General features: G+C 43.7%; 1 protein-coding gene across 1 annotated transcript; it reads left to right on the plus strand.

The window, feature by feature from the left end:
• Window positions 1-2,397: 2,397 nt before the first annotated feature.
• FAM47E (family with sequence similarity 47 member E) lies at window positions 2,398-12,782 on the plus strand. Its single transcript, XM_074588700.1, has 8 exons — window positions 2,398-2,620; window positions 4,830-5,202; window positions 6,371-6,528; window positions 7,220-7,373; window positions 7,937-8,143; window positions 9,225-9,374; window positions 10,596-10,673; window positions 11,283-12,782. The coding sequence occupies exons 2-8, from the start codon at window positions 4,840-4,842 to the stop codon at window positions 11,370-11,372; spliced, it is 1,200 nt and encodes a 399-aa protein (XP_074444801.1). The 5' UTR covers window positions 2,398-2,620; window positions 4,830-4,839; the 3' UTR covers window positions 11,373-12,782.
• The last annotated feature ends 420 nt before the right edge of the window (window positions 12,783-13,202 follow it).

Consider the following 13,202-nt stretch of genomic DNA (forward strand, 5'->3'; position numbering starts at 1 on the left):
ACTGCAGCAACTGGAAAAACAGAAAAAAAAAAAAGTTTACCTTGCTGCAGTCAGCCCCTGTTTTTTCTATCCTATCAAGAGCTGTAAAGCTTGAACAGAGTTTTCAGGAAGCCTGTGAGGCTTTACGTAAATTTATATAGTGTATTTGATGGCTCACTTCTCACTTAAATTATATGTAAATTCCTGGCCTTTGGTTGTTACAGGCCATTGGTCTTCCTGGACTTAATTCTTGCATTTTTGTAACTGAGAAGAACATCAGTGCTCTTCTCCTTCAGGAAAAAGGTGTAAATCTCAAAAGCCCAACATAAATATTTATTTCTGGATTATGTTACGAAGTCATAAATTATTTGCAGACTGAGACATAGTAACTGTGTCTTGTTGTTCAACAAAGTAGGGTGATGCTAGAGCATAAGCTTTGATAAATGCTCGGTCAGTTGCAGTGGGAGGATGACACTCCAGGTTAATTCTGCTGCTGTGATGTGATCTATGTGGCACTGGAGGGCTTTCAGCTTTGCTTTGCATGCAGTGGCATTCCTTTGCGCAGAGCAGAACTGTATGGCTGCATTAAATCATCTGAAGGGAGTACGTTTTTTTGCAAAGGTCAAAAAGTTTTGGCAAGTTCAAAACCAGAATGTCCTGAAGAGTAACCGAATAGCAAAGAACTGTTTGAAATGACAAACTGGTTTTCTAAACATTGCTTGAATACCCTAAAAGCGTTGCCTCTGAAAAAATACTTTTTAATGCCTTAGGACGATTACAGAGTAGTAGCAGAAAACAACTCTAACTCCTTCTCAGACTACACTTCATAGCTGAGTTTTAAGTCTTCAGTTTACAAAAACATTGACAAAAACTAGTCAATGCCAGTGTAAATAATGCTGAAGAAACAGGTTTCTAAGTTGCAGTCAAGCAATTGCAAATCTCTTGTTTTCGGTGTTTTTCCACATCTCTCAAGCCCTTGTTGTGTGATATAAATGTGATGGCTGTAAAGGAAGTACATCCAGCATTGCAGCAAGGGGTGGAAAAGCTTGCTAAGCTTCCATCCTGAGTGCGGTGCCTGGTAATGCCTTTATCTGTTTTGTTCAGCCTTGGATCTGTGATGTTAATTTAGATTCATGAATTGCTGAAAAGGCAAGACAGATAGCCTCTTTGGTTTTGTTCTGTGGCAGCCCCAGGGTATCAAGGCTTGCTGCAAAGTGAGGGAAAACATTTTTCCATCCATGCTTTCTGGAAATTAGAAACGCTCACCAGAGAGAAAAGCTGTTGTACACAAGATTGATGCTAACTAACAGCTTTCTCTACTAGGAGGCCCCTGAATATGGACATGCTCTGTTGAGAAGGCTGAGAATTGAGCTCAAGGAAGATTAGTGGGGTGGTGACAGCACAGGGGAGCCATGGTAAACATGCCCCCCGTTAAATTTGAGTTGCCCCTTTTAGGGTGTGTGTTTGCTGTGAGAAGCATTGTGTATGGTAAAAGCCATCAAGTCTTAACTGTGTGTGGCAAGCTGGCAATGCAGACAAACACTTGAGGTGTATTTGGGATTTACTTTTTTGTTGTTTTAAAAAAAGCTATTAGTGAGTGGGAGTGACAGCTGTCTTAAACCTGTGCTGTAGATTATCAGCTTCATGGGTAAGAGAATCCCCAGGTGTCTCCTGCCTAATGGAAGCCACTCTACTGTGTCTTTTTGGATTGCAGTCTCTATTTACTGAGCGTATATAATTGATTACAAATCTACCCTCCGGTCTGGCTGCTGCTTCAAGAGTGATAATACTTCAGCAGGCAAAGAATCTCTGGCTCTTTTCTTATTGCCCAGGAGAGCGTGGAAGAAAGCAATGCTGCGGCAGGGTATTTGAAAGCCAGAAAGAATATCAACCCAGTGTTTGCAGGTACTGTGATACCACCTCTGTCAACCGTTTCACTGGAGCTTCCAGTGTGCGCATAAATTTTCCAATACGCTTAGGCAGCGCAGTGAGAATCGGTTGAGGAATTAGAGGAATGTATTCCACAAGCTGTTAAGGAGAGTTACTCCAGTGTACTCTTGTTGTCCCGAGTCATTCCTTTCACATTCATCTACCAGTTTGTGTCACCATTCAAACCCACAAGAAATTAAGAGATAACACCGGACCCGACCCACGTTTCCTGCTTATATTTTTCTTGGAGAGCACTGTTAAAGAACACATTGAATAGCGTATTGCATCAGACTTTGGTTTTTCAGGCATAAATAAGTGCTGGTGTTGAAAAGATAAGGATATGTGTTGTGGCAAAAGAAAATTCTGCTTTAATTCCAATATTTTTCACCCCAGCCCCCAAGAGTTCTCTGCATGTTTCTGTGTGTGAAGAAAGCCTTTCCTCTAGGCAGATAATGAGTTGCGAATCTGGTCTCCACAACAACCAACTGCAAACATGCCTAGTGCATTATCCCAGTAGGGATTGAAAACTGGTGCCTGCCTTGGCTGAAGCAGCACTGCACTACTACTGCGGATTTTCTTGCAGATTTTTCAGGTTTTCTAGAAATTTTCTTGCAGAATGCCACGGAGGTAACTTCCTCTACATCAGTTAATGCAGAATAAGATGTTAGTTTTCTCCTATGACATCTTCACTGTCAGAGCTGTAAAATATAAGGTATGTACTTAGCTGTTTACAGTTCTTAATAGTACCGGCTTAGAACACATTTCATACAGAGTTAGTCAGGAAGTGCTTAATCTAGAGGCACTGGATATTGCACATACTGGTATTGCAATACTTGATATTGCGAGCACACTGATCGTCTCTAAAGGAAACTTCTTGGGTTATTAACTTTTTTTATGCTTTGGCAAGCAAGGACTTTAAGGCACTTGAAGTAGCAATTTCAGTTACCTGTCGGTTGCTGCTTGATCATTTCAGCCAATAGAGTTAAAAAGAAATTAACTACACAAGCGTGGTGAGCAGTCTGACGTGGCATTACCGTGTACACCTTAAACCATGAAATCTAGGGGGAGGAAGTGAATTCTGTGGATGTGAGAGCAAGTGAAGAGAGTAACAGCACATCAGAACATGGGCTGGGCTGAAGCCACAGAACACTCCTTGTCTTTGAGTTTCGGTTTGGTCTTTGTGTCTCAAGTCAGGCAAGCTTGACTGACTGCTGAGCTGCCCCAAGCTCTGGACAGGCTATTGAGAAGTGGAAATCTGTTAAGTAAAAGGTTATTTATGACTGTGCATTAATTTAAAAGATGAGAAAAGTGGGAATTTAAGTCTGTTGTAGACAAGGAGCCACAGAGTTCACCTGACCACCCAAGAACTTGTGCTGTGTATCCAAAGCCTTTGTAAGCCTTGGGAGATACAGCAAAGAGCAAGACAACGTCAGGGCTGCAGGGGCCTTTGGGGCTGAGTATTAGCTCGTGTGCGTGTAGAAACGGATAAAGCCTTGACCAGATGTCTCTGCAGGGTCTGGGACAGTGCTGCCTTGACATAAATGCACGCAGAGGAAAAGGCAAAGGGTGTGCTGTAGCGGTGCATGCGCTGTCCTACCTAGGCCTGGCTGCTCCAGCAGAGGTAGCTGCGGTGGCATTTTCTGCAGCAGGATTGGGAGGCTCTGCTGAGCACTTTGACCTGGAGCATCTGTGAAGAACTACCCGCCTGTGCTGTGCAGCTGAAAAACTGTGGATCTGGCTTTGTATTGCTAAAGAGGTACTTGAAGTAGCTTGTGCATGCCTTTGTGGCAGCATCTCAGGGCTTTTTGTAAATAGACAGACTTCGCAGCTGCTGAATGATTTGGCAGAAAAAAGAAGAAATGCCTTGCTAGCATTTAAAGAATAAGGGAAACAAAACAAACTAGGGTGAGAATATATTTAGCATAAAATAGTAAAAGTAAAGTAGGGTCCACACATGTGTGACTCCATCAACACCTGGTACGTGCGAAATGCAGGGTGGCTGGGGTTTAGTGATGCCTGTCTCCTTTTTTGCATTAGATTTGTAGTGGTCTCTTCACCTTCCCATAGCACAGACAATGTTCTGGTGAAGATGGTAAGTGTTAAGTCTCTACTTTCTTGTGCTGCATTTAATCCTTACAGATCAAAGAGGATGTAAATGAGTTTCATAATTGTAAATCACTGTTACTGTGCTTGTGGAGTTCCTAAGATATCTTAGGAGACATTGTAACTCCACTTGGAGATACAAATAGATGACACCTGGGAGTTAATTCAGCCTCTGACCATTTTACCAAACAGTTGGGGTCTTCTACTCCAGTTTGCCTGCTCCAGGCTGCTGTGGCCACCCTCCTACTGGTGTCCCCTGCAACAGCCTGAACCACCTTGGAAACTGCAGGTTGGATGCTACCTGCAAGCTCTGGAAAATGAAGGGTGGTTCAGCTACCAACTTGTAAGTCATTCTCTGAAACTGCCAAAGCTATTTTGCTTGACACATTAAACGAATTTGGTAGGCCATGACTGAAATGCGGCCGAAAGCTGGCACAGTTGTAGTCAACTGAAGTGAGGCATTTGTGAGCCATGTTGGTGATCTTGGAAAATATTTTTATCACTGAAGCAATAGACATATGTATAAAATAACTATGTCTTGAAACAGAACCTCTAAAACATTATCAATTTTTTACTCAAAACCAAACTTTTGAAAAGCCAGATTTTTCTGTGAGCTGGAAATGCTGGGGTTTGGGTGTCCTTCATATGGATTAAGTCGGTGTTTTACAAGCTTTTCTCAAAAGCTGAGCAGCAGCGAACTGCTGGCTGGTGTGGGGAGCCATGGTTGGAGATGAATATCCGCTTGTACTCTAAAAGTACTCCAGTCTTGTACACTAGAATACAGCCTTTGAGCTCTGCTTCATCTAATTTGCTTGCAGAAAGGAGAAAATGTCTTATAAGGACTTCCGAGAAAGCAGACTGAGATTCTCAGACTCCCTTAATGGTCAACGCTGGATATTCCTGAAAAAAGGTCTAGATGACTTCAGAGATGGCTTTCCTCCTCCATCTGATAACATGATTGTGTATGGTAGAGAGCGGCCTGTCTCAGTTACCCTTCAGAACAGCACACTGAAACCTTCATCCACAGTTCTGTGGAAGAAAAGGAGGAAATCTTCCAGAACACAGGTCTGTCTGTCCAAACTCAGCCTGCTGCAGCAAGTCAGGAGGGATTATGTTGCACAGATAGAGTGCCGTCTGAAACAGAAGCCTGTAGTGCTCTACCCATGCCTGGAGAAAAGTACCTCCCCAAAGGTAATGATTTTGTAATCCCGATTAAATGCTCCTTTAGAGTTGGACCAGGAAACTAATCTAGCGTGCAACTACTACTGTAAATTAAAAAAAAAAACCACAGCAAATTCTGTTTCTTTCCGAAGGAAAAATAAGACAACTGATATTACAGGTAACTAAGATTTAGATAAGTCCGAATTGTCAGCAAGTAATTTGTGGGAATGGGCTAATTGAGAAATCTAGTGCCTGCCATCCCTGCCAACAGATTACAGTAAATGCATTATCTGCTAAGCTATCACCAGACATGGGTACAAATGGACATTATAGAGCAGGCAGAGAATCTAATTAGAATTGAGAAGGTAGGAGTATGCCTAAGATAGCCCAATATATCCCATTACCTTGATTTCTCAGCCTGTTTACAGAATCGTCCCTCTTTTCCCAGTCTCCAGTTACTCAAATTTGTCTGCTTCATGCAAGCAAAAGCTAGCAGGTCCTTGTCTCTTGTGTGGCTGGGAACTTCTGGAACGTGCTTGTTTGATGTTGCAGATGGAGAACGGTGACCAAATAGAGTGGGGAAATAAGCCTTTTGCTCCTAGTTCCTCTCAAAACAAATGGGGGAGAGCTGGAAGACTTTTCCAGGGGATGTGCTACAGAAGATAAAGTCCCCTGGGTGAAGCACCTGAGTATCGTTTAGCCTTCTCTGAGGGCATATACTCACCTAAGGCTAGGATGCAATAACATGGTGGATGGGTTCATTGGGAGGAGCCTTAGAATTCAGAAAAGGGAATTTGGTCTCTGTTCTGTGAGAACAAGCAACAGCAGAGCTCGCCCCAATCCCAGGCTGCTGTTAACTGGGGCGATGGGATCATGAAATGCGGGATTGTACTGAAAGGAAGGAACCTTAAAAGCAGCTGAAGGAAAATTTCATGCGTGGTACAGCAAATTGCCAGAGAAGATGAGACCAGAATTTCAGCATGATTCACAGATCTAGCAAGCAGCCTGAGTTGCAATTAATGCTTTAGGGATTTTTGAGAAAGGTGTGTAAATTGAAGCTTCTGGACTATGAACTGCTTCAACTGCTAGTAGACTTGAGCAGACTTTCATGTGGGGCAGTCCTTCACACGGCCCCCAAGCAGACGCCCTCCAGTGAGGTTATTTTTGAACGCAGGCTGTGTTTTTGCTTGGCTTGTAGCTCTCGAGAGAAGATGCTGGTGTCCCCGATCCTGAAGTGCTTTTGAAGAGCAAGGCTGGCTACAGTGTCTGCGAACGGGAGAACCACCCCCTTCAGGAGGTGCTGCATCATATGGAGGACATGCAAAGCAAAGTAACAGCTTCCGAGACGGGAGTACAGTGAGTACAGGACAAGATGAAGACAGCAACGCAAATGGTTCCGAGTGCCCCCTTCTCTGAAATGAGTGGGAAAAGGAATTTAAGCCCTTAACTGAAGTTTACACGGATCTATTGTGGGACTAGTTTCCATTAAAAGATGGGTTCCTTTGCCTTCCTCGGTGGTACTGATAAATAAATTGTTATGCCACTAGCTGCTCAGAGACCGGTCAGGATTAGTCCTGAGTGATATGAAAACATAAGGAGACAGCCTCACTGGTGGCTTGTTGAAGAGGCTGCATTAGCTATGGCAAAAGAAGCGCTGTCACTTTATTCTTCCCTGACCACTTTGAATAGTCACAAAAAGGCATAGTGATGGGCACATACGGTTCCAAGCTTCAACTTTTTAGGGTTTTCTATTTTGAAGGTGGCAGGTTATTTCAAGCCTTGCAGGCAAACCTTGGGACTCTGCTGTTTGATATATCCTTTCTTCTGTTTGTGAGGGTGGCCTTCACAACTGGTTCAAACTGCCCAAGCTATTTCTTGAGAAAATCATGCTGTGTTTAGTGGCCAACAGCAGCAGCTGCAATCCAAAGGCATATGTGCAAACACAGGATCCAGCTTTAGGCTGTTGTCCAAGATTGACTGTGTGGTGACACCTATCGCTGTAGCTAATCAAAGGGTGTTTCTGACTGCATTGCATTAATACCCGTAGTGGGAAGGAGTCTGGAGGCAAAGCCCTGTGTCTGTGGCTCTCCAAGAAGAAGGTAGCAGGACGAGACAAGGAGGCCGTGCTGACTGACTCTGCTCCCCTCGATGAAAACAGAAAGCGAGCGATCCGGCGTTACTGTGACTGGGTTATGTCTTTGGTAAGCACACAAAAGCTGCCACCGCTGCTCTCCTTGACTCTAGAAACCTAATTGTTTCATTTAGGCTAAATGTCTTTGGACTTAAGAAGTAAAAATATGGCTCTGGATGTATGAATCTGAGATCCAAAGTCAAAACCAAGATTTCTTCTTGACTCTTAGCTCTGATGTCCTGTTGTGACTACTAGGGCTCAGGCCACCGAAATGTAAAGCAAGGAATAAGTATCGTTATACAAAAATACTGTTAAATAAGTTTGCTTCAGAAAGCGGTGTTGCTTTTTTCAGGCAAGTCATCCGTGTCCAAATGGCTATTTAACTGCCTTACCTTGGAGCAGTCCCCTTCTGTGTGAAATTAATACACCGATTCGTGTGTTGGCTCCAAACTGTCTTTGCGATTGCCACATCGCTGTGACAATGCCAATGCAAGCATGCTTGTGGATCAGCTGAAACTGTGATGCTGGGTTTAATAGTACCGTAGAGTGGTGGGAGGAAATGTGTGCGAGAACATACTGGTGATGAGATGCTGCTTTATTCCCTGCTCTGAGACTGTCCTGGGGTTGTTCCAGGGAGGAGGGAACAGCAGCATGGATGAAGATACCCTCATGAGCTTGCTCAATGCCAGCTGTGAAAGGGAGGCCACTGGCCCCTCACCTTTACATGCTGTGAATTTCAACAAAGTGGAAGCAGAGAAGCCAAAGGGCCGGGAGATTTCACCTCCCCGGTTAGCTGTCAGGAGTTCTCATCACCTAAGCAGCCTGCCCTGCCAGGTTAAGGTAAAAGAGCTCACACTTACATTTGCAAAAGTCTAATTGTTTTGGATGGCTTGTGGGGAAGGGTACCCATGGGAGATGAGAAAGGAGCCTGTTTTTTTCCAGGGACCACTTGATATTTTTCTGTATTTGTATTTTAAGGATCCAGAGTACAGTTGAAAAAGGAAATGTTCAATAATTGTTACCTTTTACATGCAGCAGAGAGGTAAAATGAGAAGGACAACTAAAAGGATTATTTAGTGCTCAACCATACAGTCGTCTTGCTTGCCAAACCGTAGAGAGTTGTCCACAGTTTTGCTGATTGCCAAAGCCAGTGAAATCAACAGAAAAACATGGGTTTATGCTGTGTGAGCTTTGGATTAGGCGAAGGACATCACGTCTGACCCATCTCCAGATCTAGTTTGTTAGATGTTCCAGTTGGAGCTTCAAGAAGTCCTCAGTCCCAAGTGTGTGTGGCGCTGATGTAGGGGAGAGCAGGGGGACTGGTGGAGGTGTCAACAACTGGAAGAAGCTGAAGCATGAGGACAGTGACCTTCCAATCGTTACCCTTCCCATTACCAGCTTTTCTTCCTGTATCTTCTTATAATCATAATCAGCAGTCATATATGGTTGAGGTCAAAACTGGAGAAGGATTTCAGCGTAATATTTGCTGGATGATTTTTAGGTAAGAGGCTGAAGCTGGGCCAGTGCTGGCTTAACTGCAAGTTTGCAGTTCTCAATCCTATAAGTAGGGTTTTTTTCACTGCTGAGAAATTTGATTTTTGAAATAGAAAAACATTTATTCAGCCTCTGACTCCCAAAGTATGACCCTCACAGACTTCCTTCCCAGCTTATCACAAAAACTAGTTTAAAAAAAAAAAGGTCAGATGACTTGAGGGTAGGGGTTCCCAGAAACAGCTTTTGATACTTGCCGCCTTGGTGGGGAAAAAGGGGGAAAAATTGCTAGCGAGGCATTCTCATCAGCCATCGCCTTCATATTGTACAGTTGTAGGATATTCAGGTTGTGGGACAGTGTCTGTCCTGCCTATGTCATGAGGGACAAATGCCAATGTGATGAAAGAACACTGAAACAGAGTTTTTGCAGGTCCCTTCCCAACCAAAAGGGGAGAAGATCAGATATGGAGCGTGGTATCTTGATCCCACAAAGTGGAGAAAACAGAAAGCGAACGAACCATTAAAAGCTCCAGAAGCAACACTCAATAGCCTTGGGAATGCAAAGAAAGGGTCTGAAAAGGTACTGTGAATGTAAAAAGTGATATCACTCTTTTCTGATGTCACTAGGAGAGATTGTTCTCTGATGGGAATGTCTCTGGGCGCTGTATTGTGTTTGATAGCCACGAATAGATGTGGCACAGACCGTTATCCAAGCTGAGATAAATGCGGTTCAAACAGGCTCATCCCTTGGATTAGCCTGGCTGCAGGGCACCTGTATATGGACGATAGCTCTGGAAGGCGAATAAGCACAAATCAAGGTTTAGTTGAAATCAATGTTGTACATCCGGTTCCTTGGATGCTTTTGGCATCATATGTGGCCAAAATGTATTCCTATGCAATGGGCACCTCGGAATGCTTTAGGGTGTTTTTATCTTGGTTTTGTTTCACTGCAATACCTACCTTGACAAAGGTGCTGGATTCGGCTGTGGTACATGGTGTTATTAGGAGGGGTTTGAAGAGCAGGCAGGCTCTTCTTCAATGACTGGGTTTACTTAGATGTAGCTTTAGTTTCCTTTTCTTAAAAAAAAAAAATCTACTTCATCTTCACACTTACTGCACAGTAAGAAGGGAGGACGTTGCTCATGCTCTAGAGGGCACTCCTTCCAAATGCAAAACTGAGTTGCATGGGACTAAAATGATGCCAAGTGCAAAGGGCTGGTGAGCTGAATGGCAAGTGTCGCTCCTGTTTGATAACAAATTGCTGTCTGTAAGACAAAAGAGTAAGCTACGCAGACAGGATGCCTGAGAAGAGCTGAGCTCAGAAGAACACAAAAGCAAACGTTATGGTTTTATTCATGTTGCTTAAAAATAAAGGTGAAGTTCACCATTATATATATTATTATTCATAATAATCCACCTGGTGTCCAGCTCCTCCTGGGAACAGACTGCAGATTATCGAGGGTAGGTGTGCTTACTTGGATAACGAAGAATAACTCTTCCTACCTCCCTTTCCAAAGATGCTGGGGGAAATGACTGCGTAGCGCAGGACATAAGATTCCATCATCATAAATTATAATTTGCTAAAAACAGCTTTGCATTAACAAAGCAACCTCATTTCTTTGAAAAGAAAAAAAAGAAATCTGAGCTACTTAGAGCTGCTAGCAGTTAAAATATTTATTGCTTCATAAGTTTTCATGAGAGCTGGACAGATATATGCTGTGTGGTTTCTTTAGGCATGTGGAACCTATACAGAAAAATGAAATTTGACTTTTATTTTAATATACTGTGGAAATTAATTTAGGAGATGGACGTCACACAGCTGCACAGCACACAGGCCTTGAAGGAATTCCTGGAAAGAAAGGGCTACAGCAAGCCTCGGGTGAGTCGTGAGAATCTGCCTAGGCTGTTGCCTGTGTCCCCATGTTGATGTGCTTGTGGCTATTGCTGGGTTGTCCCAAGATTCTGGTTGTAAAACCACCTAGATCAGGGACCTCCAGTTCTTCCCTTCTGTGTGTTGGAGCTTTTGGAGGGGAGGAACTGGTGTAACTGCAAATGGGGCTTCAGAAGGAGCTGGGGCTCAGTTCAGCAGAGGGTCTTGGAAGTGGTGCTGGGATCCCCCTGTTCGTGCTTAATGTGAAGGACCAGTACGAAGCGCTGTCCTGGGAGCAGGTGAACAGGTATTTTGATGGACGCTTGGGACTCGCACGGCTCTGCAGCTTGTGTGGCTGATGTTATCGTGTCTCACCGGCATGCGCGGAAGGCAGTGCTACGTGTTAACTGTGGGCGCAAAAGAGATTTCAACCTCTGAATGCCCAAGAAGGGACTTCACTGAGTTTCATCTCGTTATCATAAGCAACAGCTGCAACTGAGCAATGTGTGCACTGGATTTTTGGACCCTTTCTCTTTACGTATCTTTACCTTTTCCTCTAATCGCTCTAAGTGTCATTTGAGGCTGCTAATCATGCTTATGTTTAATGTTTTGTTTCAGTTCCTTCTGAAAATCCTGTCTGGGGGAAATGATAGTAGAGCTCCAGAGAAGACATCCAAAGCTTGCAAGAACCTATCTAAAGAGAGATGAAAAAACAAGAGAAGGATCTTTCACAACCATGAATTAATACAGATTTCTAAATTCTCTTAAAATGAATAGAAGCTAGTAGCTGAGCTGTTCCTAAAAGAATATTCTTACCTTAGAATGAACTTAGAGGTAGCTTTGAGTTAGTTCTGAAACGGTCAGATGATAGTTTGAAGATTGGGTTTGGACTCCCAAATTCAAGGCGCAAACCGCTTGGCACTGAGCAGTGCTTGGGCTCGGCTAGAAGGCACCGATGATGGCTTGTGCTGTAACATGCTGCCTTAGTTGCAGATCCTGGTCCACAAACAACTAAGTGTTTTTGAAGCATTGTGCTTACTGCTTTAGAGAATATAAATAAGTAATCTCTGAATTCTCTAAGGCACGACTGGCTGCAGTTTATATACCTACTGAAACCTTCCACCTGAGAGCGTACAAAGTGATAGCCTTCTGCAAGACCTGAAAGATCCCACTGTGGACAAACCTTGTGCTGACAAAAGCAGACATAATACAGCGAGACCACCAAAAATCATAGCCTGCTATCTATTACTACACCAAAAATACCTAATAAAAACAGCTGAAGCCTTTACAGAGCAGGAACTGGGCTATCCCGTAGCCCTTTGGCGTATCTGTGAGTTAAACTGCAGCTTTGCCTGGTTGGTTGCGGTCATAAGCTGCCTTCTTTGCTGAATTCCCTACTGTCAAACAATGCCTTAGACCTCAAGGATTTGTTTTGCTCGGTTTCAATGTGTGCTGTAGTTCCTACTGCTAATTAAACTTTTTTGTCAAACTGGGAACAGGATTATGAGGATAAATTTCCATGCTTCAAAAAGGACTTCTAAACAAAACTAGCGAGAAATCCTTCTTCAACTCAACATTGCATAAGCAACAGAACAGTGTTTGGACGTGGACAGACCTGGGAAGAATTAAACCCGGAAGTAGCCTGTGAAGACAAAATAAAAATGTATTCCTACAAGTCAGAGAAAATGAATTTAGCTTAAATGCACTAAGATGAACTATTCAACAAACATCATATGCAGATAAAGAACCAACCTCGCCTGTGAAGAAAAAGCTGGAGCTGGCAGGAAAGTATAGCAAGCCCAAGCGGGAAGCCTTGTCCCACCATAGTCACTTGGATAATGAAACAAAGGAGTGCACACCAAGGGAGGCGTTTGTACCCCAACATCAGCACTCGCCAAAAAAATCCCACTTTGAAGTAGTGGCCACACAGTCTGAAAAACAAGATATTTACAAGCAGGACATGTTTTTAATGGCACATCTAAGACAGCCCCCAGCAAGGGGAATTTCTCTTCTCCATCAGCACCTCTTCCCCTGCCTCGAAGGTCCCAGACCCTCCCCGGTATGCTGTCAGGGACAAGCAGACCTCACTCGCTCCTGTTTTACTGTCCTGGATTTCAGGTAAGGATTCAGAGCCTGATTTAACTTGCTATGTTGCTTTGAGTTATTTAAAACCTGGCTAACACAGTCCAGTACCAAGGGAGGGGAGGGCCGTCAGCGCAGGCTTTGTGGGGGGAATGAATCCTGCTTTATTATAAAGCTGAATAGCACATGGGGAGCTTGCAGAACACTTTGTCTTTTTTCCCAGTGGCTATTTGCTCTGCCCAAGATGGTCTAAGCAAATACTTGTTCACAGCTGCTCGGAGAACAGTCTGTGCTTTGATTTCTTTTTTTCCTGAATGCCTCTCATGAGCGGTCTGTGCTGGCATTGCTGGACTCCCAAGATGTGCTGCAGGGTGATTTCCAGTCCTGTTGTGAGTAAATGTGAATCTTCTGTTGGCTTTACAACAGGATGTGTGAGTAAATGTGAATCTTGTCGTT

The sequence above is a fragment of the Larus michahellis genome, chromosome 5 (assembly GCF_964199755.1).
Source record: "Larus michahellis chromosome 5, bLarMic1.1, whole genome shotgun sequence".
Lineage (NCBI taxonomy): Eukaryota > Metazoa > Chordata > Aves > Charadriiformes > Laridae > Larus > Larus michahellis.

Bases quoted from the DNA above. Each gene is read 5' to 3' on its own strand.
- FAM47E (XM_074588700.1), top strand. From the start codon at position 4,840: ATGTCTTATAAGGACTTCCGAGAAAGCAGACTGAGATTCTCAGACTCC. The intron at 6,529-7,219 runs GTGAGTACAGGA...TAATACCCGTAG, and splicing joins GCTTCCGAGACGGGAGTACA to TGGGAAGGAGTCTGGAGGCA. The intron at 8,144-9,224 runs GTAAAAGAGCTC...GAGTTTTTGCAG, and splicing joins GCCTGCCCTGCCAGGTTAAG to GTCCCTTCCCAACCAAAAGG.